Source organism: Podospora pseudopauciseta, chromosome 1 (genome assembly GCF_035222475.1).
Source record: "Podospora pseudopauciseta strain CBS 411.78 chromosome 1, whole genome shotgun sequence".
Lineage (NCBI taxonomy): Eukaryota > Fungi > Ascomycota > Sordariomycetes > Sordariales > Podosporaceae > Podospora > Podospora pseudopauciseta.
In genome coordinates this window covers 5,016,372-5,038,318 of record NC_085892.1, presented here as the reverse complement: position 1 = coordinate 5,038,318, position 21,947 = coordinate 5,016,372, and the positions used below count along the sequence as shown (strand labels likewise).

The 21,947-nt window shown below is 52.6% G+C and overlaps 9 protein-coding genes across 9 annotated transcripts; 4 read left to right on the top strand and 5 right to left on the bottom strand.

Moving 5' to 3' along the window:
- Positions 1-566: 566 nt before the first annotated feature.
- On the bottom strand, positions 567-2,985 carry QC763_113238 (uncharacterized protein; the record flags this gene model as incomplete). The annotated part of the gene is made up of 5 exons (XM_062907904.1): positions 2,379-2,985; positions 1,857-2,298; positions 1,443-1,773; positions 660-1,385; positions 567-599 (listed from the first exon to the last, which is right to left on the bottom strand). The coding sequence occupies exons 1-5, from the start codon at positions 2,563-2,565 to the stop codon at positions 567-569; spliced, it is 1,719 nt and encodes a 572-aa protein (XP_062770977.1). The 5' UTR covers positions 2,566-2,985.
- A 622-nt stretch (positions 2,986-3,607) lies between these two features.
- Positions 3,608-10,261, bottom strand: brr2 (Pre-mRNA-splicing helicase BRR2; the record flags this gene model as incomplete). The annotated part of the gene is made up of 1 exon (XM_062907905.1): positions 3,608-10,261. One exon carries the CDS (start codon positions 10,259-10,261, stop codon positions 3,608-3,610), a length of 6,654 nt encoding a protein of 2,217 aa, XP_062770976.1.
- Positions 10,262-10,943: 682 nt separating this feature from the next.
- QC763_113250 (uncharacterized protein) lies at positions 10,944-12,521 on the top strand (the record flags this gene model as incomplete). Its single annotated transcript, XM_062907906.1, has 1 exon — positions 10,944-12,521. One exon carries the CDS (start codon positions 10,944-10,946, stop codon positions 12,519-12,521), a length of 1,578 nt encoding a protein of 525 aa, XP_062770975.1.
- On the bottom strand, positions 12,511-13,937 carry RFC2 (Subunit of heteropentameric Replication factor C (RF-C); the record flags this gene model as incomplete). The annotated part of the gene is made up of 3 exons (XM_062907907.1): positions 12,511-13,614; positions 13,675-13,753; positions 13,819-13,937. 3 exons carry the CDS (start codon positions 13,935-13,937, stop codon positions 12,655-12,657), a joined length of 1,158 nt encoding a protein of 385 aa, XP_062770974.1. The 3' UTR covers positions 12,511-12,654.
- Positions 13,938-14,106: 169 nt separating this feature from the next.
- Positions 14,107-14,596, bottom strand: QC763_0016210 (uncharacterized protein; the record flags this gene model as incomplete). Its single annotated transcript, XM_062905316.1, has 2 exons — positions 14,443-14,596; positions 14,107-14,186 (listed from the first exon to the last, which is right to left on the bottom strand). The coding sequence occupies exons 1-2, from the start codon at positions 14,564-14,566 to the stop codon at positions 14,107-14,109; spliced, it is 204 nt and encodes a 67-aa protein (XP_062770973.1). The 5' UTR covers positions 14,567-14,596.
- Positions 14,559-17,362, top strand: QC763_113280 (uncharacterized protein). Its single transcript, XM_062907908.1, has 10 exons — positions 14,559-14,668; positions 14,790-15,131; positions 15,258-15,291; positions 15,354-15,448; positions 15,500-15,521; positions 15,612-15,708; positions 15,761-15,772; positions 15,831-15,999; positions 16,050-16,912; positions 16,969-17,362. The coding sequence occupies exons 2-10, from the start codon at positions 15,099-15,101 to the stop codon at positions 16,976-16,978; spliced, it is 1,335 nt and encodes a 444-aa protein (XP_062770972.1). The 5' UTR covers positions 14,559-14,668; positions 14,790-15,098; the 3' UTR covers positions 16,979-17,362.
- A 262-nt stretch (positions 17,363-17,624) lies between these two features.
- Positions 17,625-18,635, bottom strand: QC763_113290 (uncharacterized protein; the record flags this gene model as incomplete). Its single annotated transcript, XM_062907909.1, has 1 exon — positions 17,625-18,635. The coding sequence occupies one exon, from the start codon at positions 18,633-18,635 to the stop codon at positions 17,625-17,627; it is 1,011 nt and encodes a 336-aa protein (XP_062770971.1).
- A 1,588-nt stretch (positions 18,636-20,223) lies between these two features.
- QC763_0016180 (uncharacterized protein) lies at positions 20,224-20,595 on the top strand (the record flags this gene model as incomplete). Its single annotated transcript, XM_062905315.1, has 3 exons — positions 20,224-20,258; positions 20,291-20,466; positions 20,540-20,595. The coding sequence occupies 3 exons, from the start codon at positions 20,224-20,226 to the stop codon at positions 20,593-20,595; spliced, it is 267 nt and encodes an 88-aa protein (XP_062770970.1).
- A 370-nt stretch (positions 20,596-20,965) lies between these two features.
- On the top strand, positions 20,966-21,607 carry QC763_113295 (uncharacterized protein; the record flags this gene model as incomplete). The annotated part of the gene is made up of 1 exon (XM_062907910.1): positions 20,966-21,607. One exon carries the CDS (start codon positions 20,966-20,968, stop codon positions 21,605-21,607), a length of 642 nt encoding a protein of 213 aa, XP_062770969.1.
- Between the last annotated feature and the right edge of the window lie 340 nt (positions 21,608-21,947).

Below are 21,947 nucleotides of genomic sequence, written 5' to 3'. Positions count from 1 at the left end.
TCCTTCTTTCTGCTGCTTTATTCCGTCCCATAATCTCTCCTCTTTCCTCCGTGGCCTCCCTCTACTACCCTAACCCCCTTTTCATCTTCCCAGCAGCAGCAAGATTATCGGCTCCCTTATTCCCCCCCCAGACCTCTCTCTGCTAGTAACGTCCACGCTTCCGCTCTCCTTTGTACACTCTCCCAAGGCAGCCCCAAGAGAGAAAGATGAAAATATGGAAAACCCTAGCAAACGTTGTGCGAGCCTGTATTTAAAAAGAGCCAGAACACCACCAACCGCCTCCCTACCCCAAAACCAGACCAGGAAAACGTTACCCTTGTGTGTTGTTGTGCAAAGGGAGAAAAAAAGACAGAAAAAAACACAAAACTCAGAACCGCCTAGTTTTACACAAACAGGATACTGCCAAGCTTGCTGATGACCATTGCTAAGATGCTCCCCAACGCACTTTTGGACACCCTTGAACAATTTTTGCCGCCAAATCCCCGCTTGTCGACTCTTGATGGATTCCCGCTTTGCTGCCAGCGATGTAGTCGTAACGATATGGGAAATTCAGTTCAGCCCGTCGTTTAGGCGGACGCCTCAACAGCATCTGGCTTGGCCTGATGTAAATTGTCAGTCAATGTCACTCGAAAGAATTGTTCCATTTACTGCAGGCCCACCTCATCAACATCCATCTTGTCTGCAGGCTCTGAAGCCTCCTCAGACTTCTCCTTGGTCTTCTCCGCTGGAGATTCATCCTTCTTCTCCTCCTTTGGCTCTTCCTTGGCCTCCTCCTTCTCGGCCTTTGCGGGCTCATCACCCTTGACACCGTTGGTCTTGGCCTCTTTGGGCGCTGTGCCGTTGACAGCCTTGGCCGCAGGAGCTGGAGCCACCGCTCCTCCATCAACCGCAAGAAGTTCATTCCACTTGTTGAGCAGCACTTGAGAGCGTGACTTGAAGTTGAATTCCTTCTCTTTGGGAATATTCTCCAGCTTCAGAATCGCCTTCAAGACCTTGTTGATCTTGGTTGTCCGGATGATGCTGACCTCCAGATTCGGGAAGCCCTCGAGCTTAGTGATGTACTCGGACATGGTGGCCATCTCCTCCGCCTTGGGCTCTTGGTCCCTAGTAAGAAGACCTTTCTGGAGCTTGTGCCGCAGGAAAAGCACCTCCCGCTCCTTTCTCTCCCTCTGTTCCTGTGGCGACAACTCGGGCTCCTTGGGAGCTTCAGAAGCTTCCTTCTCGACCTTATCCTCACCGTCCTTTGTCTTTTTAGACTTGGTCTTTGTGGCCTTCGCATCAGGCTTGGCCTTGGCTGAAGGTGTGGCACCGTTGGTTGCCTTGGGAGTCGCGTTGCTCGTCAGCTTAATCTTGGTCTTCTTAACTGACTCTGTGCGCTGAGGAGTCTATCGAAGGGCATATAAGCAAATGTCATGACGAAAATCGGGTGTGTGACTGCTTACCTCTGCTGGCTCATCCGCCTTTCTCTTCTTCGACTTCTTCTCCTTGGGAGGTGTGCTGTTCTCGGCATCATCGTCCATATCAACATCCTCATCGACGACAGCAGACGACTTCTTCTTCCCCTTGGGGGTAGCCGCCTTCGCAGCCTTGGCCCTCTCCTTCTCCTCCTGTTCCGCCTGGTATTGGTCAAGAACATCCTTGTAAAACTGGAGGGGGTGTTGCTCGGCGGCGAGTTTGTGAGCCGCCTGGAGGTCTTTCCTCATCTTGTCGGTGTTGATATTCTTAACCTCCTCAGGGTCAAGGTCGATAAGCTCTCCATTTGGTACCCAGCCACTGTAAACAGAGGCGCATTAGCATTCAGCGCCCAGTAAAACCTTAACGACAACCTCGGGGCGAACATTAGAATGAAAACTCACAATTCGTTGGTGTAGAGGTACATGACGGGGAAAGTCCGGTCGGCGACCTTCTTGGCGCCATCGGCGTAGTCGTCGCGGTATGTGCCGTCTTGCCGCTTGGCAGTTACTGGCCGAGACTTGAGCAATGAGTCGGGCAGCATGCCCTCATCGCAGATGATCACTGGCCATTGCGGGTGGCCCTTGAGCTTGACAAAGAAGTATTGGCCTGGCTGGGCGTCGGTGTGCAGAATGCGCGGCTTTGATGCCTTTCTGTTCAGCTTCTTTCCCTTGGCCTCGCCAGCACCAATTGACTTGCGGTTGGCCTTAGCCTTGGGGGCCGCATCGGCATTGTTGTCGGCGGATGGTTGGGATGGGGCTCCAGCCTCAGAAGCATCGGCAGCGTCTGTCATCTCGACGTCTGGCTTCTCTTCGGCTTGCTCGGCGGTCTTCTCGGCAGCTGATGCTGATAACAGATGATGGTTAGCTAGATGTAGTGGCGAGGATGTAAGTGGCCTGCCTGGCAGGTGTTGTGGGACACGTTACCCTCTTCCGCTTTGTTGTCAGAGGCTTCCTCGGCAGGAGCAGACTCGACGGCAGCCTTGGACTCGGCCGCAATGGCCTCTTTAATGTCTTGGGCAGCAGGGGCAATAGGCGCGTCCTCCTCCTTCTTCTCGACAGCTGGTTGCGCGGCTTCAGAGGCGGGCGCGACTGGAGAACCTTCTCGTGACATTTTGGGTCGGTTAGGGTGATGTCAGCGAAGGATCGCGACGGGGACGTGACAGGTTGTTTGTCGTGTGCAGACTTGGACTTGGACGCGTTGAGCGCTTGGAAGTCTTATATCAAGAGTGGCGCGGCCTCGGGTGATGGATTCAATGCTGTTCCGATGGGAGCGCGATGAAAAGAGAAAACACACAATGGCGAAGCGCTAGGACAATGGAAGGTGGTTGCGCGGAAGTTTGGAGGAGCCTTCGCGAGAAGAGAAATTATTTGAGGGCAGTACACGAAGGAAGTGGTCCGAGCGTCTGGCGTGCGTGTGGTTCCTTGGTGGGTGAGTGGGCGTGAGGGAGCTTTTGCTTTGCTCTTCCAGGTCTTGGTCTCTTCTCCCCCTATCAAAGGAGGCGGAGTGTGCGGAGTGCCACTGTGTGTGGTCAGACCAACAACAAACCCAAAGAGGAGCTGCCTGTCTTGTCTACCTTTACGCCGCCTTACGCTTGGCCCTTGTCACCCTGTCACTTGTCACCAGCTTGTCTCCCAACATCACCCTTGGAGGAGTACATAGGTGGTTGAGGGCCAAGCAACCAGCCCTCTCTTCTCGCCACCACCTTCTCCACCACCAGCACCTCCTCCTCCCAAGATCATCCACCCCCAAGATCATCCACATCTCCATCCACGTCCCCATCTCCATCCACGTCCCCTTCCCACTCCCGTCCCCCTTGAGCCTGTTCAACAACAGCATCCGGAAACCCCACATGGCTTTCCGACTTCAGCCTGAGAGACCATCTCGTGACGTAGACCATCCCCCAACAGCAAAGGTAATGCCCCCAAGTAGATTGAGACCAAAACAGACATCAAAGTTAATTTTATATTATACCTCCAAAACCCATTATATACCATATACACACGCTCAACCAACCGCCCTTGATGACAATAAGAGAGAAATCCGATTGGGAATGAAGACAACATTTTTGACCCCAGCCTCCCCCCAAGCTCTGAACCAACAAAACCCCCCACCACCACTTCACATTCCACCCAAAAGCCTTCCGCATCACCCACTACTCATCATCCTCCGCCTCATCGTCCTCCTCCTCATCAACATCCATCCCCTCCGCAACCTCAGCCGAAAATGATGGCTCCTGATCCACACCCATGTAACTGTCGCTCATGAAGAAGAGCTTCAAGGCGTGGTGGCCCGCCGTGGGCACGGTGAATTCCAGTCTGACGTTGAGTTTCCGTCCTACCGTGATCCGCTTGATTGCCAGCAGCTCCTTTGTCTTTTCCTCCCCAACCACCAACCACCAACTCTCCGTCTTCTTGCCGGGGTAAAACGGCGCGTGCACGGTCGGGTCGTACCCCTCGTCCTCGTCAATCTCCCGCTCGATCGCGATCTTGAGGTACGCCGGCTCGCCAGCCCGGATCTCATCCTTGTCCTCCACCTCAACCTCCAGCGAGATTTCGGGATACTTGCTGTTGGTAAAGTTGGCCGCCTGCGCGAGCTGTGCCTGGGTGAACCCGAGATCCTTGATGAGAGAATTGTAGTCAGGATTCTCGTCAGGATCCATCTTGCTCATAAAGTCAAAGATATCCTGAATGTCGTACTTGTTGGCCACCTTGACAGTTTCGGTGGTGAAGTTGGGAATCTGCTTGAGGGGGCTGTCGCGATCCCACATGGCCTGCACCACCATCTGCGACATTTCCATGGCGTTCATGGCGTTGAGACGGCCATCAGAAGACAAGATATCGACGATGGCATTCAACAGGCTGACAATCTTGGTCAAGATGACTTCCTGGTCCTTAGCCAAATCAATCGGGAGGTTCATCCGGGAGAAATGGGCCTGAACCAACACAAAGGCCTTGAAATGAGGCGAATCGAAAGCTGGCTCAGCCATCTTGACGGGAACACTGTCATAGATGCGTCTGAGGATGGCTTCCTCGTGACGCCGGATCTGGATCGATTCAAACTCGGTAGCAGACGTAACGATTTCGAGAATGCCCTTGAGCTTCGTCTTCGCCGTGAGCGAGAGAAGGAAGGTCTGCATGGTGATGTACGAGATGTTGTAATACGCAGCAATCATGGCAGCGTTCTGAGGAGCGACAGTGCCCTCATCCTCGTCAAAGTCGACAATCTTGGACTCCGAGAGCTCCTTCAGGGTGGCTTCAACCATGTCAGAGAGGTACTGGCTCAGGCCCTCGTGAGTAGGATCCGTAAGACTGTAGTAGCTTGGGTTGGCGAGCAGTCGGCGATAAAAGTAGGTGAATGTGGCCCAGTTGATAGCATCCTCACCAGACTCGATCATCCTCGTGCTGATCTCGGTCACAAACGCATCCTGGAGGAAGTTGTGAAGATGCGACTCAACGGGCAGAGCTTCGTTGAGGAATTTTTTGTAATACTCTCTCTTCACCGCCGGCACCATCAGCACACCGCGACCACGGCCGTCGCGCGAAGACTGCGAAGCCTTGCCGAACATTTGCAGAACCTCGCTGAGCGGGTAGTCAACATAGCGGTGCTCTCTGCCCTCGAAGTATTGCGTGCCCATGACAATAACAAGGTGGGCAGTGCAATCCAGCTCCCAGCAGACATCGCGAGAGGCGATGAGAACCTGGATGGCATTATTCTTGTAGAGATGCATGACAATGCGCTTGTCACTCTGGCTAAGAGCTTCGTGGTAGTAGCCAACGCCGTGGGAGAGAGCCTCCGCGAGAGCTGGCTCTTGGACACGCTCGAGAAGCTTCTGTATCTGCTCAACCTCAACGTTCAAGAAGCGGTCTTCATCATCATCTGCCAATGTGGCAGTGAGGATGTCCCTTGCTGTGGCTCTAGTTTGCTTGCGGCTGGGCACAAAAATGAGAGCCGGCTGATCAGGCGACATCTGAGTCACAGCCAGATATGCTGGCTTAGCCATCGCCAGCATCAGGGATGGGAAATGAGGAATGGTGTATGACTGAATGTGAAGCTCCAGAGGAACGGGCCTGACATGAGGGCTAAAGTTGTAGATATCATGCTTCTTGGCGTCAATCCACTCTCCCACATCGCGAGCGTTGGCAAGGGAAACGCTGAGACCAACGATTCTGACCGGGAGCTCAGTCTGGGTGCGGATGTAGTGCATGCGGGACACGATAATCTCGTAGATGTATCCCATCTGCCCACCAAGCATGTGCAGCTCATCGGCAATGAAGAGCTCCACAGTCTGGACGTTCTTTCTGCGCTTCCATTGTCTGGACAAGACATCCCACTGAAGAGGCGTCGCCAGAATCAAGTCACCTTGCTCGAGGAGCTTCAGATCAGCAGTCGTCTCTCCAGTCAGCTTGACAATATCCTTGCCCCCCCGGAGATTGGCAAACTTCTTCTGCCAATCTTGATAGCGCAGGTCCACCAACTCCTGGAACGGGGCAATGTACACTGCGCGTCCAGACTCCTGCTTGTTCCAGTGGCGAAGCAAGGCAAACTCGGCACAGACGGTCTTGCCGCTGCTCGTGGGAGCGGCCACAAGGACATTGTTGTCGGTGCCGTAGAGCGAGTTGAATGTTTGCGTTTGGATCTTGTTGAACTGGGTCAAGTCAGGGTAGAGAGCGGCATAGTCCTTGGCCTTCAGGGCAGTAACCGGCAGAGGCTGCAAATCAAGAAGCTCAGTGTGTGGTGGGAACCTCTCTGGCAGGATCAGCTGCTGGAATGATACTGGCAGTCGAGTCTCGGAGTGCATCCAGCGGTCCGAAATCACCGAGATGAAGTAATTGGGCGGCATTGGCTCAGTGATGGGCACAGTGAACTCTACAATGTGTTCATTCGCATCAGACTCGGCATAGTCCTTGCGGAGGATGAACTGGTCATGGAAGAGAATGTCTTCACCATCGCAGTCTTCTACCATGATCCAGAAGCTTTCAGACAACCCATGAACGTCAACATCCCACTCAAAGTTGGGCGTGATGGTCAACTCGACCCGGAGCATGGAGCGAGTCATGGGCTGGACGTTGGCCTGAACTTCGACGCGAGGAAACTTGGCCACAAGCGCGCAAACAGTCTTTCCAGCCTTGGGCATGCCGAGCAACTCGCCCATGCGAGGGGGATCAAGGTCCAGATAACTGCTGAAAGGCACCTCTATCCGCTCAGCCTTTCTGACGATTTCGCCTGGGCAGCTGGGGAACTGTCTGAGAGGAGACATAGTCGGCCACATTCTCTTCTCGGCCATTTTGCACAGGTTCAGAGCCAACTTGGCAACTGAAGCCCATCCCTTCTTGAGGGTGATTTCGAAGATGGCACGAAGGATGCGGCCAGCAGACTGAGTGACATAGACCATGTCGGCCATCAGGGCAAGGCCATCCAGTCGCAGGCGAGAAATGTAGGCCTGAAGCAGAACATTGATCTTGGCAGTTGGCTCCTCGATGCTCTCCTTGACGGGAATGGGCACACGAGCAAGCAGCTTGGCCAGTTCAAGCTTTTCTTCTTGACGAACCGGAATGTACTTGAACTCGCCACTCTGTGCAAAGACACGGAAGAGCTCCACATCATTCATCGCCGGCTGGATCAGCTTGTTGTAGGTGTCCATGGACGAGTTTGTGATGTAGTAATGAGAGGCGATACGACCAAGCTCGGTAGACTGGAGCTTGCCGGTCTTTTCATCGTATTTGATCAAGTTCGACTTCTTGAGCACAGTAGCGGCCGAGTGTATTAGATCGACACGTTTCTGCTCCAATGCCTCATCATCCTCGTACTCTGCGCCGACACTGTAGAGACCGGGCGACCGGAGCATGCGAACGAAGAGATAGGTGTAGCCGAGCCACTCCACACCTTCATCGCGGCTGCGAACATTGCCCAGGACGATTTCGGCGTTGAGATTGTCTACCAGCTTGCTTGCAAACTGACTTTCAATAGGCAGCTGCTGGTTGAGAAGCGAAAGATAGTACGTCATTTCTCCCTGAGTGGTGATGATGATGCCTTCACCGTATGTGTCGAACTGTGGGCGACCGGCACGACCAAGCATCTGCAGGACATCCTGAGGGCTCAATTCAACCCAGCTACCCTTTTCTGGAGAATACACTTGAGTACCCTTGATAATGACTGTGTGAGCAGGCAAGTTGACACCCCAAGCGAGGGTGGCCGTGCAGACAAGCACCTGAATATGGCCGCTAGAGAAAAGATCCTCCACATCAGTGCGATCAGCTCGGCTCATACCAGCGTGATGGATACCAAAACCGTAGGGCAAGATGTCCTTGAGATCCGTATTGTTGACTGCATTCGCTGCTTCATTAAGCACCTCACGAGTACCGGCATCGTGCTTGAGGATCTGGTTGATGGTATCCATCTCCAAAGCCTTGTCGCGAATGTACTTGGCCGTCTTTGCCGTTTCTTTTCTCGAATGAACAAAAATCAGCATTTGGTTGCGGTGAGTGCCGACATGCTCGATCACCTTGGTGTAGGTAATATCGTTCATGGTCTTGAGTTGCTTGATGGCTTTCCTCTCGGTGATGCCAATGAATTCTTGGCGCAACGGGCAGGGACGGAATGAACCATCAAAATGGAACAAGCCCTTGGCCATATCAACACGCAGGAAGCTTGCAACATCTTTGTAGTTCGGCAAAGTAGCAGAGAGACCAACAATACGGACTGGTTCACCGGTTTGTTCGGTCTTGCGAATCGTCCTGCTCACAATGCTCTCCAAAACCGGGCCACGATCATCATGTAGAAGATGGATTTCGTCGATAATGATCAGCCGAACCAGATTTGTGTAGGAGATATCAGTGGCCTTTCTGGTGATGACATCCCACTTCTCAGGTGTCGTGACAATGATCTGGGTCTCAGAGATTTGCTGCTTGGTGAGCTGCCGGTCACCAGTCAATTCCGAGACCTTGATACCATACGACTCCAGACGCTTGCCAAAATTGCCGACCTGCTCCTGTACAAGAGCCTTCAGGGGGGCAATGTAGACAATCTTGAATGCGTCGAGGTCAATCTCACCCCTCTCGTTCCTGTTCTTGCCAATCTCTCTGAGAATGGTGAGCATAGACACGTTGGTCTTGCCGGAACCTGTCGGGGCGCAGACCAGCATGTTGCCGTCGTCATGAAACGCAGTAGGGAAGCACTTTGACTGAATCTTGTTGAGAGACTTGGTTGTGCTGAAAGGAGGTTGAGCCCACTCTGGCATCTCCGAAATAGGGATGTTCACATCGCTAGGATCGTTACGCTTCTTGGGTGGAGGCACATGAATTTCTTCGTAGCCCTTGAAGGTTCTTTTTGTGGTACCTTCCGGTAGCCTGACCTTGGGATTGGTGTTGAGATGATTGCCTTGGTCGAACACGAGATTTTCCAGGTTGATCAGTTTCTTGGGCTGAAGACCGCCGACCAACTGACCATCAGGCTTTTCCTGCTTTGGGGCTTTCCCGTCGGCAAAGGCACCAGAGTCGATGTCCATCTTGATTTCCATCTTTGGCTTCTTTTGGTCATCCTTGGACTTGCCATGAAGTTCGTCCAGAATCCACCGCAGCCCTTCAGAAGCCATTTCTCTTTCGATTGTGTCTCGTTCCTTCTGGTCCTCTGCCCTGGCCAGCCGTGTAAGCCACACAACCTTTTCCCGGTTCTCGATCAGCTTGTGCACAATCTCATGGTGCTCGTAGTCAAAGAGCTCCATGAGGTCATTTTCAATGTCGCGAAGTTGCCTCTCCTCTCCACCTGGCTCATCCGGCTCTCCTGAAAGGATCTTGAGCGCAAGGGAGGTCTTGTCGTGCTGAACATGGGCATCTGGGTAAAGGCGACCAATTTGCCGTTGTAACCAATATGCATCAATATCCCGGGCCGGCACAAAGTTCTTCTCCTCGGACTTGTCCTTCCCGTTTGGCGCTACATCGATAACCATAGTCTCGCCATCAACCCACCCTACCTCCTCCTCATCCCGATCAATCCCAGCCTCCCCACCCTCGGCAACCTCCTGAAGCTCTGGCCGATCCTCATCGTCAATATCCTCTTCCTCGTCCTCAGAAGAAGACTCGTCCCGTACTACATCTACCATGCCATCTTCATCTTCGTCGTTTTCAAAGTTGACCGCAACACCTTGGCGGCCATCAATTTCATCATCGGCATCTGGTCTGGCATCGCCCATTTCCTCATCCTCGTCGTCCTGCGCATCGTAATCTGTGATCTTCTTTCCAAGATTTACCAGCTCATTGAACTGCTTTGGATCCATAGACTCGCCCAATATCCCATCAATTTCCTTCTTCTTGTCAAAATCCTTGAGGTCATCATCCTTGAGGAACTCGAGTACGGCATCAGCCGCGCTGCGCACTGTGTCGTGGGGTAGATCACCCAAGTGCTCGGCCACAATCGTCAGGATGAGGTTGAATGCGTTCCGTGTTGGCTGTGTTCGTGGTCGGTAGATGATACCCTCGATCATGTCGGTGCTCGCGAGAATACCACCGCCGCGGGTCTCGGTCTTGCCCTTCTTCTTCTTCTTATCTTTCAAGTGTTGGAGAATATCAGCGCCTTCCTGTACATCTCCTCGCTCGACGTTGGGCATGGCACTGGTCTTTTTCGTCTTTGGGGCCGCATCGCGGCCGACACGTGCGCCCATATCCTTGATGGAGAGACGACCGGCGAGAGATTCCGGGTCGCCTGTGGCCTCGTCTGTTCGTCTTGTGACAAACCGACGGTCCGCCTGGAGGACCAGGTTGGACATGGCCGAGTACTTGTACTGCGAGACATCGCGCTGATAGTCGGACATGTTGGCAGATGGTGGGAGATGGATGATACGGGGAGAAATCGACGAGGTGAGGGTGGTCGTCTCAAAATTATGGGATTTCGCAGTCGCCGCAGCGAAACCTGTCTGTGGCGGAAACTATTCCAACCCAGCCCCGCCCCAAAACTGAACTCAGGCTTGTCTGAAGAAGCTGAAAGAAATATGCATTCGAGTGCCGCATCAAATGACTGAGTTCGTGGTGGGTGGACGACGCAGGTTACACGTTGTTGAGAGATGGATGTGGTGGAAAATAGCAGTCGCGCTGCTCGCGTCTGAGAGTTGAAGCTGCCATGCGCCGTCCTCAATGTGGGAATTTTTTGGGTAGTTCCGCGACGTCCTCTGATTGGCCGCTTGCTGTCAAAGTAAACCGTAGCTGAGGCATATTTAGTGAGGACACCACTGATGGCCCCTGCATTTATATCAAGTCAACTTCCCTAACAAACAGCCAGTGTGTCTACAAGCTGCTCAAGACAATATCTTGTCACAAACAACAACACCACTTACTGACTATAGCAATACGAGGTTATTCATGAAATTGTCGAGAATGCCCTGAATCCATGGGTGTTTAATATACTCTTCTTCAAAGACAACTGGACCCATAAACCGAAGCCAGCATCCTCAATCTTTTGTTAGCGAACGCTTCAACCTCACCTTACAACTCACCGCAATGCCCAGCCCAACCAGTGATACCCTCACAACCATACAAAGAGTTCTCGATCCCTACATCAGACCACGTGAAGAAGCGGCACATATTCGACGAATGATAGCATTGCATCTGGAGTCTAGTCTCCAGCATGGATCTGTTAGAGAACCCCTGGCTCTGGTTACTGATCAGAAGCCTGGCCCAGCCTCCACCACCCAAGGTCTTTATCGACAGTATCTCGAAGCCTTGAGGGCAAACATCAAAGCCCGTGACGAGTTCAGAAAGCAGACTCATGAATCCAGTCATGCAAGCGAGCCAGAAGAAGATGACAGCTCAAATGGAGGCCTAGAGCGTCTCCAGGAGCACCTGGCGATTATCAGTCTCGAAAAGAAGCGCGAGAGGCTCCAGGCAATCGAAAGGCACCTCATCCAGCTGAGTCAAAAGCCAGCAGCATCGCCAGATTTCATGAACCCCAAGGAGGTATTTCGAGACAGTCGACCTCTACCCAGCATTCCAAGAGAGATCGTCTCCGCCATGACTCTCGATAACACCTCCAACAACGCCCACCTCAAAGACCTAAACGACCAACTAGAGAAACACGTCTTCGAGGCAAAGCTATTACTCCAAAAAGAAGAGAAAGCCCTAGACAAGGTCAGGTCACAATCCACCGCCCGCCCAGAAACCACCACCGACAGCGCCAAACTCGAAGCCCTCAATAAAACCAGGATAGAACTCATCAGCTGGATCGAAGATGAACTCTCCAAAGCATCAGGCGACGACGCCGACCACCCCCCAGGCAGTCCAGACAACCGATTCCGCGCCAGCAAAGCGTCCATTAACGAGCCCCTTGACATGGACGCCCAGCTGGCCAGCATAAAGGATAAATACGACCAATACCTCGAAGCTCGCAAATCCCTCCTCAATCTCGTCAGCCAACACCCTAAACCAAACATCAAACCCACCAAACCAGAAGATATGAACTCACAGAACGAGTCTGGGCTGTCTTCTCAACCAACGTCCGCAGCACAACTCCTCACCCCCTACCTAGAGCAACTCCTCGCCCTCTCCCGCGAGCAAAAGGGCCTCATTGCTCAGAAACACCATCTGAACAATACAATCAGCAAACAAGTCAAGGAAAACACCACGGCTTTGGATCATCTAGCTCAAGAAAGCCAGTTGATACCCGCACACCCTATGCCGGGAGGGAATAGGGTAAAGTCCAGTGACCATACCCTCTCCACCAGCAATGACGACTACACCCAAGTTTCTGGCCGTGTCAAACAATGGGTGTATGCAGCTGAGCAAGCCAAGATTGCCACGTTTGAGACAGTAGCGGAGAAGATTGAGGAAGGGCAGGTGGCGCTGGAGGGGTCATTGCAGATGTTGGCGGAGGTGGGTCTCTTGTTGGGACGGAAGGCCGGAGAGGGAGCAAGCATGAACGAAGGGGAGGAGGATATCTGGATGGCGGAGGGGAGCTCGCCTGCGAGAAAACACACCCGTCGAGGAAGCAAGATGGTTGAGCAACCAGCAGCAACGGCCAAGACAGGAACGGTTTGGGATATGGTCAACGGGAACCTGGGGCTGCTGAGGTCTGATGAGTGAAATGTATTGTATTATGTAGTTAAAGGTGGCAAGAAAAGACGATTCTACCAGTTCCCCAGTATTTTTGCCTGCTTGCTGCCCCCAAAACGCCATGGGAATTTATATTATTCCGTGCAACATCATGCCTCCCTATCTATCTCCCACCCAAAATACCCGATATTCGCAACGCCAGATCCAAAATCGAAAGATGCTCATCTGCCCCGTCCACCAACCTCTTATCAATCTCCGAGAACACCAACAGAATCTTGTTCTTTTGCGCGTCCTCAATTGTCTCGTCATACACCACCGCCTGATAAAGCTGAGTTACCACCTGCCCAGCACTCCACCCATCCGCCACCATATCCTCCACCTCCTTCGCAATAGGTGTATAATTTCCCCCCAACGTCGTCGGCCTCATCGCCTTGACAAGTCTCTGAATCGTCTCGTCAGGAATCACCCCCGCAATATCCTGCACGATCTTGACCGAAACCATCTTCTTATCCACATCCATCCCATCCTCCCCATCGTCTCCTCCACCAGGCTGCTGCACCGCCCCAACCAGTCTCGCCGCACTCTGCAGATAAGTAATCGCCTTTCTCAAATCCCCCTCCGCACAGTTTATCAACCCCTCCACCGCCCCCTCATCCAACCCAACCTTTTCCTTCTCTGCAATCTCCTCCAATCGTTTCTTCGCATTCCCCTGGTCCAAACTCTTGAACCTAAACTTGCTACACCTCGACGCCAACGGGTCAATGATCCTCGTGACGTAGTTGCAAATCAAACAAAAACGGGTAATCTTGCTGTATGTCTCCATTGTCCGTCTCAGAGCCGACTGCGCATCCTGCGTCATGCTGTCTGCCTCGTCCAGAATGATGATCTTGAACGGGGGGCAGGGGTAGCGGGCCTTGTAGGCGGCAGAGGAGACGTTGGTGAGCTGCATGCGGGCGAAATCCTTGACTTTTTCGCGGACGATGGAGATGCCGCGCTCGTCGGAGGCGTTGAGCTCGAGGACGCGGGATTTCATCAGTTCGGGACCGTAGAGCTCTTTGGCGAGGGCGAGGATGGTCGAGGTTTTGCCTGTTCCTGGGGGTCCGTAGAAGAGCATGTGGGGGAGCTGGGGAGAAAGGGGCATGTTAGTTGGGAAACTTGAAGGTAGTGAAGGGGGTGAACATACGTTGGAGGCTTGGAGGGTTCGCTGGAGGACGGTGATGGTGTGGTCTTGGGCGGTGACATCGCTGAGGGTTTTGGGTCGGCTGGAGGGGGATGAGGGTCAGTATTTAGGAAGTTGAAGTGTTGGTCATGATGGAAAAATACGTACTATTTCTCAACCCATGGTTGTACTCTGGTGTTCTCGCCATCTTTCTTCTCGGTTTCTTTGGTGGCTGCTCCATTGGCAAGGGCAGCCTTTCGGGCCTTGAGGTCAAAAAAGCTGGCCATAGTTGTGGATATCGGATATGTGGATTAGCTTGTATCTGGAAAAGGGGACTTTCCGGTTATTGAGAAGATTGATCGGCCTGGAATGAAAATCAATGCAAAGAGGTTAAGCTGTGAAGGTGATGCTACTGCAGGCAAACCTCGAGGTTGACGATGCTAGTATGAAGGTACTTTACGCGTCAAGTTGGAAAAAGCGCGACGACCGTGTCGTTGGGGACAGGGGTTCTCCAAGCTGGCCCCCACTCTCGGTACCTGTGGCTCCACAACACCGATGGTCAGTTATGGAGGGGTGCTTCACACACAACTGTTCCCCTCCACAGCCTTCCCAACGACATTAGTATAATGTGTAGAATGTATCAGAGTCCATATTTTTCCTTTGTCTATACTGCCTTTGATATGAACAGGTTAGATTCATCATATCTTCCATGCGCCTATTTTATGTTGCAAGAGGTTCAGACTTGATCAGGTGGCCTCTCTGGCATCAAGACCCCTCCAGACATTCACCTACCCGGGCCGGCTTTAATATAAAACAAGGCTGCCACGTCCAAATTTGCAAGTTGAATGCAGGCTTCTCGAGATACCAACATGTCAAACCATCGAAGAGTAATGACCACATCAGTAGCTGAAGGCATCGACTAAAGTAGCAGATCAACGAGTGAAAACAAAGGCGTGGTTGCCTACCAAGAGTGGGGACAGGCCGAATGACTTGTATTCCCAGATCTTTCACACTACTGGTATGTGGTCCTCAAATTGCCTGGCGAGGTAACTCGACATTCCATAGAAGCCCAAGCATGCAGTTTTACATCAGGCAATGCTACCACATTGTGCTGTTATTAACCAATCGATCCCTTTCAGTCTCCAACTCTCAATAACTGTTGCCCCGCACTTTGTCCCAACTGTCAGTTACACCCAACGTTAGCGCAGGCAAAGGCCGCTAATCTCGTAGGCGGGACCTGCCTATAACCTTGTCCGGGCACCCGCAACCCACTGCCTTTCGACCATTTGTGCTGACCCGGACCCCTTCTCCCAAACATCCAACTCGTGAGAACCCCATTCCCAGCATAGCTACCAGCTACCATTGACGGTCCGCAGCACAGTTCTTCACTGTTTTATTCATTATACACTCCGCCTTGACGACATCCATTTCGACAACATTCATCCACCATGGCGGACCAGTCCGTCTTCCGGATCACAAAGGTGGGTTGCCGTAGTTCGACGCTCTCGGACAGTGGGGGAGAGCACACACCGCGGGGCTGCAACATGGATGAGCTCAAAGTTGTACCGAAGGCTGATACAGACGGCGATGTCGCTCTTGGCGTATAGGAGCTGAGTGACCTCCAGAAAAACTCGGATCTTTGTAAGCTGCCATGGTCTCCAAAACGGTAGCCCCGTGTATCTTCGGCTCACAAGACTCCTTAGCTCTCGCTGTCGCTTGTCGTGACATAGATGTCCGAAACGTCAAGGCCCTCATCATTGGTCCCCACGAGACGCCGTATGAATTCGGCTTCTTCGAGGTAACATGAAATGAGTCTGCAATGATCGGTAGCTGGCTAACATACCGGCAGTTCGACTTCAAGTTCAACAAGGGTACGTGATGATGGTTTATAAGAGACATCGACATTCGCTTTCCGGCATCTTTGTCATTGTTCGCCCGGCAACCAACCTGATCTTCTCTAGATTACCCCCGCAAGTCACCAACAGTCACTTGTACCACGACAAACTCTGGCCGTACCCGGTTTAACCCCAACATCTATGCTAATGGAAAAGTTTGCTTGTACGTACGGGAGCGATCAATCGGGGGAGAGTCCGGGCTAACCAGGATATAGATCCATTCTCGGGTACTTTCTTGTCTCTCTCTGCGCACACTTCTTCTCGCTTTGGACTAACAAGACCTAGGACATGGCGTGGAGAACCTGGTGAGGAGTGGTCAGCTGCGCAGGGCCTTGAGTCTATCCTCCTCTCGATCCAGAGCCTGATGTCTACGAATCCCTACGAAAACGAGCCCGGATTCGAAGATGCCAATGAATCATCGGACAAGAAGAACCAGAAGGACTACGTCCAAAAGGTAACGAAATCGATGGTTCATTGCCGGTTGCGAGGCTGACGGGAGGACAGATTCGGCATGAAACCCTCCGAATCTCGGTGATCCAACGTCTCGAGGAGTATCTTGGGATGGATGCAGGCGGATCTATCAACCCAATGGTGCCAAGTGACTACGATCTCGACATGGATACGCTAGATGAGGATAGCACCCCGTTCCTGCCATTCAAGGATCTATGCAAGCGTCGCTTCCTGTGGTACTATGAGTCGTACCTCGCAGCCGTCCAGAAGGGGAAGGAAGAGACCAAGGACGGGCAATCTTTCACCAGGATGCCTTTTGAAGGAGCTAGCAACTCGATGGAGGGAAAGTTCAACTACCTAGAACTGGAGAGGCGGCTGCGCAACATCAAAAATGCTCTCGATGCGGAGACTGACCGATGGGCGGCTGAGGGAATGGAGGCCAAGGCCAAAGAGACCACCGTCGCGGTCAACCTCTATCGCCAGTTCGAGCAGGTGGTCGAGTCCTTCAAGCGTGCCGACCTCCCGCACAACATCGAGCTGGTCGACAGCAACCCCTTTATCTGGGCAGTCACTTATTTCGGTAAGCCCATGACGAATCTCGATGGTGGGCTGTTCAGATTCGGGCTTCACTTCAGCCCCAGGTTCCCAGAAGAACAGCCTCGTGTGAGATTTGAGACCCGTCTCTTCCACCATAGGATATCCCCTGATGGAACGCCATGCTATGTTTCTGCGATTAGTAAGAGAGAGGATGTCAAGTCTCACATTGAGGCGGTGATTGATGCTTTGGAGGAGGAGAACCCTCCGTACGATCCTCGTACGCTGGTGAATCCGGAAGCCTTCAAGCTGTACTGGGGAGGAGTGGACGAGCGCCGCAACTACAACAGGCGTCTTCGTCGCTCGGTTCAGCAGTCTATGGAGTAACTAAACCCGTTGTATTATTCATGCTGTGTTTTACCAGGCTAACATATTATAGGGACTTTTAAACCACTTCCATCATACGTTTTCTCACATCAGCTTGTTAGGATACAGGATCCGAAAGGCAAGCTTCACGGCGTTTTAAGGCTGGGATTTGGGGGATGTAGCGATGAGGCAAGGGTTATAGTCAGCTTATTTATGGCTTTTAATATGCGGTGCTGCTGGTGTGGTCGACATGTGACGATAGCTGTTTTGTTGTCCAGTTGCTGTCGTTCTGACAGGCATCTTTTCTTACTTCCCCGGGAGCGTAGTCAAACAATAGCTTAAATTCAGGCAAGCGATGGGAGGTTTGGGGTGCTGGGCTAGGGCATTGATAGATGGTCATTTCGCTGGAGCATTTGTGAGGAATTGAAGTGTGTTTTGTAGCCACTTACAGCGTGAGACGTGATGTGATGTGTTTGTTGTGAATGAATAGCTCTCAGCTGACCTGGACAGTGAGGAGTCCATTTCTAGTTAAAAGCCTATTGTTTAACATCTATCCTGTTGCCATATAGTCCTGTCTGTTGTTCCCTTGTGGAAATTCAAACTCCAAAAACGCCTAGCTGATGCCCCCCTTTGTGTTGCTCTATATTCGTCCACTTCATAATTATCCCCTGAAAGTTTCTCTCACTATCATGTCTTATTGCCCCTTCCTTTTCTTTCTCACGAGATAGATCACGACCGCTTCCCTCCCCTCTTCTTCTCAATCTTGTCCCTCCCCGGCACATACGGCGCCGCAATCCCGACCAACTTCTGCGGCTGATTACTCCCCACCAAACCCCCTCCTGCACCTCCACCACCACCACCCTGCTGCCCAGCCGTAAACTCGAACCTCCCGGCCGTCCCCTGGTTTGACCCCCCCGTTATCACAACCGGAACCCCCGGCGTCGGCGCCTTGAGCTGTTCAGCATGTAACTTATCCAAACTCTCGCCCACGATTGCGTACTGATTCCAGTTTATAGGCGGGCATCGGACGACAGTTTGTGGTTTGGGTAACTTCCTCCATGCTGGCTCCTTTTCCTTCTCCTCTCCATCTTGCTTCTTACTGTCCTCGTCGGAGTCGTCAGAGTCAGAGTCGGAGGGCGGTGATCCCCCGAATAGACCCTCCTCCTTTTGGCCAACCTTTCCGGTTGTGAGGTCTGCGACAAAGGAGGCTGGGTCGGAGAGGGCGGAGAGTTTAGCTTTGTGGAGGGATTGGATGTCTGCTTGGGCGCGTTGGCGCTGGAGTTGGAGGATGGAGATTGCTGATTTGAGGGCTAGGACGTCGGGGTTGGAGTCGAAGTCTAGTGGGACTGGTTGGGGAGGGGGGATGGCGGTTTGGGCTTGGGGTTGGGAGGTGTGGGAGAGGGGTGGGCGGGAGAGGGAGAAGTCGGGGATTGTGGGGGGTGGGATGGGGGTTTCTTTTGGGAGGTGAGGGGGGAGGGTCGGTTTGGTGGGGTCGAGTTTGGGGGTTATGGGGGATATTGGGGGGCGGGTTGGGGAGGGTGCTCTGGGGGTTGTGATCGTGGTGGGGAGTTGTGGTGGTTGTTGATGGCGTTGTGGTGCTGGTCGTGATGATGAGTTTGGTGATGATGGTTGAGGTTGAGATGGTTGTTGTTGAGGTGCGGAGCTGGGTCTGGAACCGTGCGCCGCGCCGGAGGCCGACGTGGCCTGTGTTCCGTCGTTTATGATGGTGAGGCCAGGCATGGTCGCCGGTTGGTGTTGGGTCGCGCGCGAGGCTCTGAAGTTGGGTTGAGGAGCAAAGCGCGTTTTGCGCAAGCTGAACTGGGAGCGCAGAAAAGTTAAGTCAAAAAACGTGAGTGACCCGACAGAGAGCGCGGCTTGCAGATGCGGAAGCAAGGGGAGAATGTTTGTCTGCGCGGCTTGTTGGTTGACGTTTGGCCTCCAGCCTGACTGAGGATGTCAAAGAAAGGCGGGGAATTAGGCGACGGCGGCTTGGGGGGTCGCCAAGGGCGGATGATTAACCGACATTGTCCCACCATGGTGGGGCTAAAGTCTGTGCGTCCCGAATCTTGACTTTCGGAGAACCTTGACAGCATTTGAAACACTCCCTCGCTGCGAGGCTTCGAAAATCGAAGATGTTTGACTTCCATCCAGTTTTGGCTGAGGGCTTTACGCGCCTATTGTTCTTTTTCTAGGCATAAATCGAATCATTCCTACAGGACTCCTGCAGTTGCCGACCAATCACTGCCATGTTTATCCCACTGGACCTAAATCAAGACCAAGCTAGAAGACGGAGATGCAGTCGAAGCACAGTGCCATTCGCCAGACAAGACAACGTTGATATCAAGCTCTCTCCTGGTAGGTTAGGTCGGGCACCGGATGCAGGGCAGGATGCTCCGGTGCATCTGAGGTCCTTTCTGGATGACCTCTTGACCTTCCCTCCCAAAGAAGAGCTGAACTAACTTGCTTCTCGGAGACTTGGTCTGAGAACTGACAGCTGCAGGCTCAACAGTGCGCGCAATCTTGCTCGCTTCTCGAGTCCGCACATGTCTAGACCTGAAAGAAACCAGCCTGCATTTTATTGGCATACGTTGACCCTTACCACGAGTTGTCAAGATTTTGCAAGCTACGAGGATTTTCCTAGGATTAGCCCTAGGTTGCATCTGGTTAATATATCTTGCGGCATTCGGGATCACGTACCCAGTTCTCTGGACTCGCCAATCTCGTCGGTTCATGGCACCATCCATCATGCCGCCCGTCTCGGGAGTTGACGTGGGATCGACATCCAAGAATGTTCCAGATTTCGGGAGAGGGGGCTTCCATAGAAGCAAAGAAGCATGCAATTCTCAACCCGTTGACGACGATCCTGCACAGTCTTTGGACTCGAAAAGATTCTTCCTCTGTGCCAAGGCCGTTTCCCATCCTCGACTGTGATGCATCATCGAACCAAGGCCAAGCGACATCCACCCAGTCCAATGCAGGCTGGTTTTCTCGCCAATGTTGCAGCCAGGGTTCCTGCTGCTTTGGGGTTGACACCGCCATGAAATATTGCACTCCGCGCAGGTTACATACACTATGTCATTGAGCAAGCTCAGATTTCACTCAACGATATAAGTGGTAGGCTCTGGCAACTCGGCACCGGGGGTTGGTATCGACAAATTCCTCTTATCTGGTTTTCAGCTCGTGGCGGCTACATTCTTTGACTAGCGCCTGTTTCTGTCTCGGGATCTCGTGGCTAGCTTCTGAGTTTGCTTGGCTTGTTGCTTTTCGTCCCCAGGGTCCTCTATTGGTGACCTCCCTCACACCAGACTTCAGATCGGGTATCTCTTGCATGTCTGCTTGCTTCTCCCTTGGCTTGGGTCTGGAGTGAAGAAAAGGCTAGACGGTTATCTATATAGCGTAGCCATTTCAGGAGCCGTCGAGATATTCCAAGAATACCACCACCACAAGAAGCTCAACTTTTGGACCGGCATCGATTTGAAGACGCATGCCAAGTTGCAAACACTTGGCCCAGATAGCAATTCCGGTTCCAGCAAAAACTCTAATACTTTCGAGTCAGCCAAGCATTCTGCCAGTGCGTAGGATTTCATCGTAAGGTTTACAACTTGTTTCTGACTGGTTTAAGACTGACCCCTGATGAGCTGTAGAAGAGCTTGCTCAAGCCGAAGAACACTCCAAACACGCTCCTTCCAAACGGAGATAATCTCTCATAGTGATTCTTTTCATGGCCCTCTTCCGCCGGTGGCGTGGTCATCATCCGGAGTTACACAGTCATTGTCGGCGAAATATAAAGGAATTTTCTTACGTCCTCGACAAGTCAATATTAGTTGGCGTCTGGGTGGTGTCCTGATTTCCCTTCAGCTGTGTGGCCGCTGTGTTACCAGCTCCCGAACAGCCTTCATCACCGAGCCGAGCTATCAAACCAAACGAGAGTCGATACCTGGGTATATTAAACCTCAACACCAGACGAAATAGAAACGTTCTCAAGTCGACCTCACCTTCACCTAAACAGACCAACCGGGATCCTCGCACCGACCTCACCTCCACACCCAATCCAAACCAAAACACCCACCATGGACCCAACCTACCGCACCTCCTACCCCCCAGCCATGTCCGGCGCAAACCCAGAAGCAACAGACCCCCAACACCGGTCCAAATCCCGCAAAAGCAGCAAACCAACCTCTGTCAAATCCTCCTCCAAGAAACAACAGCCCCCCTCCCCAATCAAAGACAGGAGTCGAAGCGAAGGCGGAGGTGGAGGGAAACTCCTGGGAAAGGTCTCCAAACTCACGGGCTGGCTCTCAACATCCGAGCCCTCCACGCAAGCTCTTCTGTCACACCAAAAAGAAGCTTTCCGCAAGGCGGGGATCCCCCTGACGGATAGTGAAGCTCACTCCAAGCTCAGGGCACCGATAGGGGAGATCCCTTCTGATGCGATCACCTCGACGACGGGACCTGATCCGGAGGAACTGCTCAGGAGGAGGAAGGAAGAGAGGAGGAGAAAAGAGAGGGAGAGGAGGGGGAGTGAGCTGATCGCAGGGGGGAGTATAAGGAGTGGGGGGAGTGGTGGAAGTGGGAGGTTTTCTGGGTATAGTATGAGTGGGGGGAGTGGGAGTTTTAGGAAGGGGGAGGTATTGGGGTTAAGTCCGGTTGGCGGGGATGGGGGCCAGCAGCAAGTGCCGTGGAATTATGGGTGGGATGACAAATGGCAGTGAAGGGGAGGTCTTTCCGAGGGGATAAGGTTGGAAAGGAAAATGTTTATGCGATGAACTTGGGAGGAATATTCTGCATGTACGATGGCAATGATGAGAAAAGTAAGACCAGAGAGATAAGGAAAGTGACCCCAAAATCGACCACTTTGGAGACAATTCATCCGAAGGCAGCAGTGTAGCCAAAGCAATCAAGGTTGAGGCAACGTCTACGAAGCCTATATGTCGAAACGCACCAAGGGACTCTCAGCAATCAAAAACCATGTGCCCCCAAAAGTGCCAATTCCTTGCCTGTCGATGTTAGTGGCCGATCCATCGTAGTTTTGGCGTTCGGGAAGGTTGAACA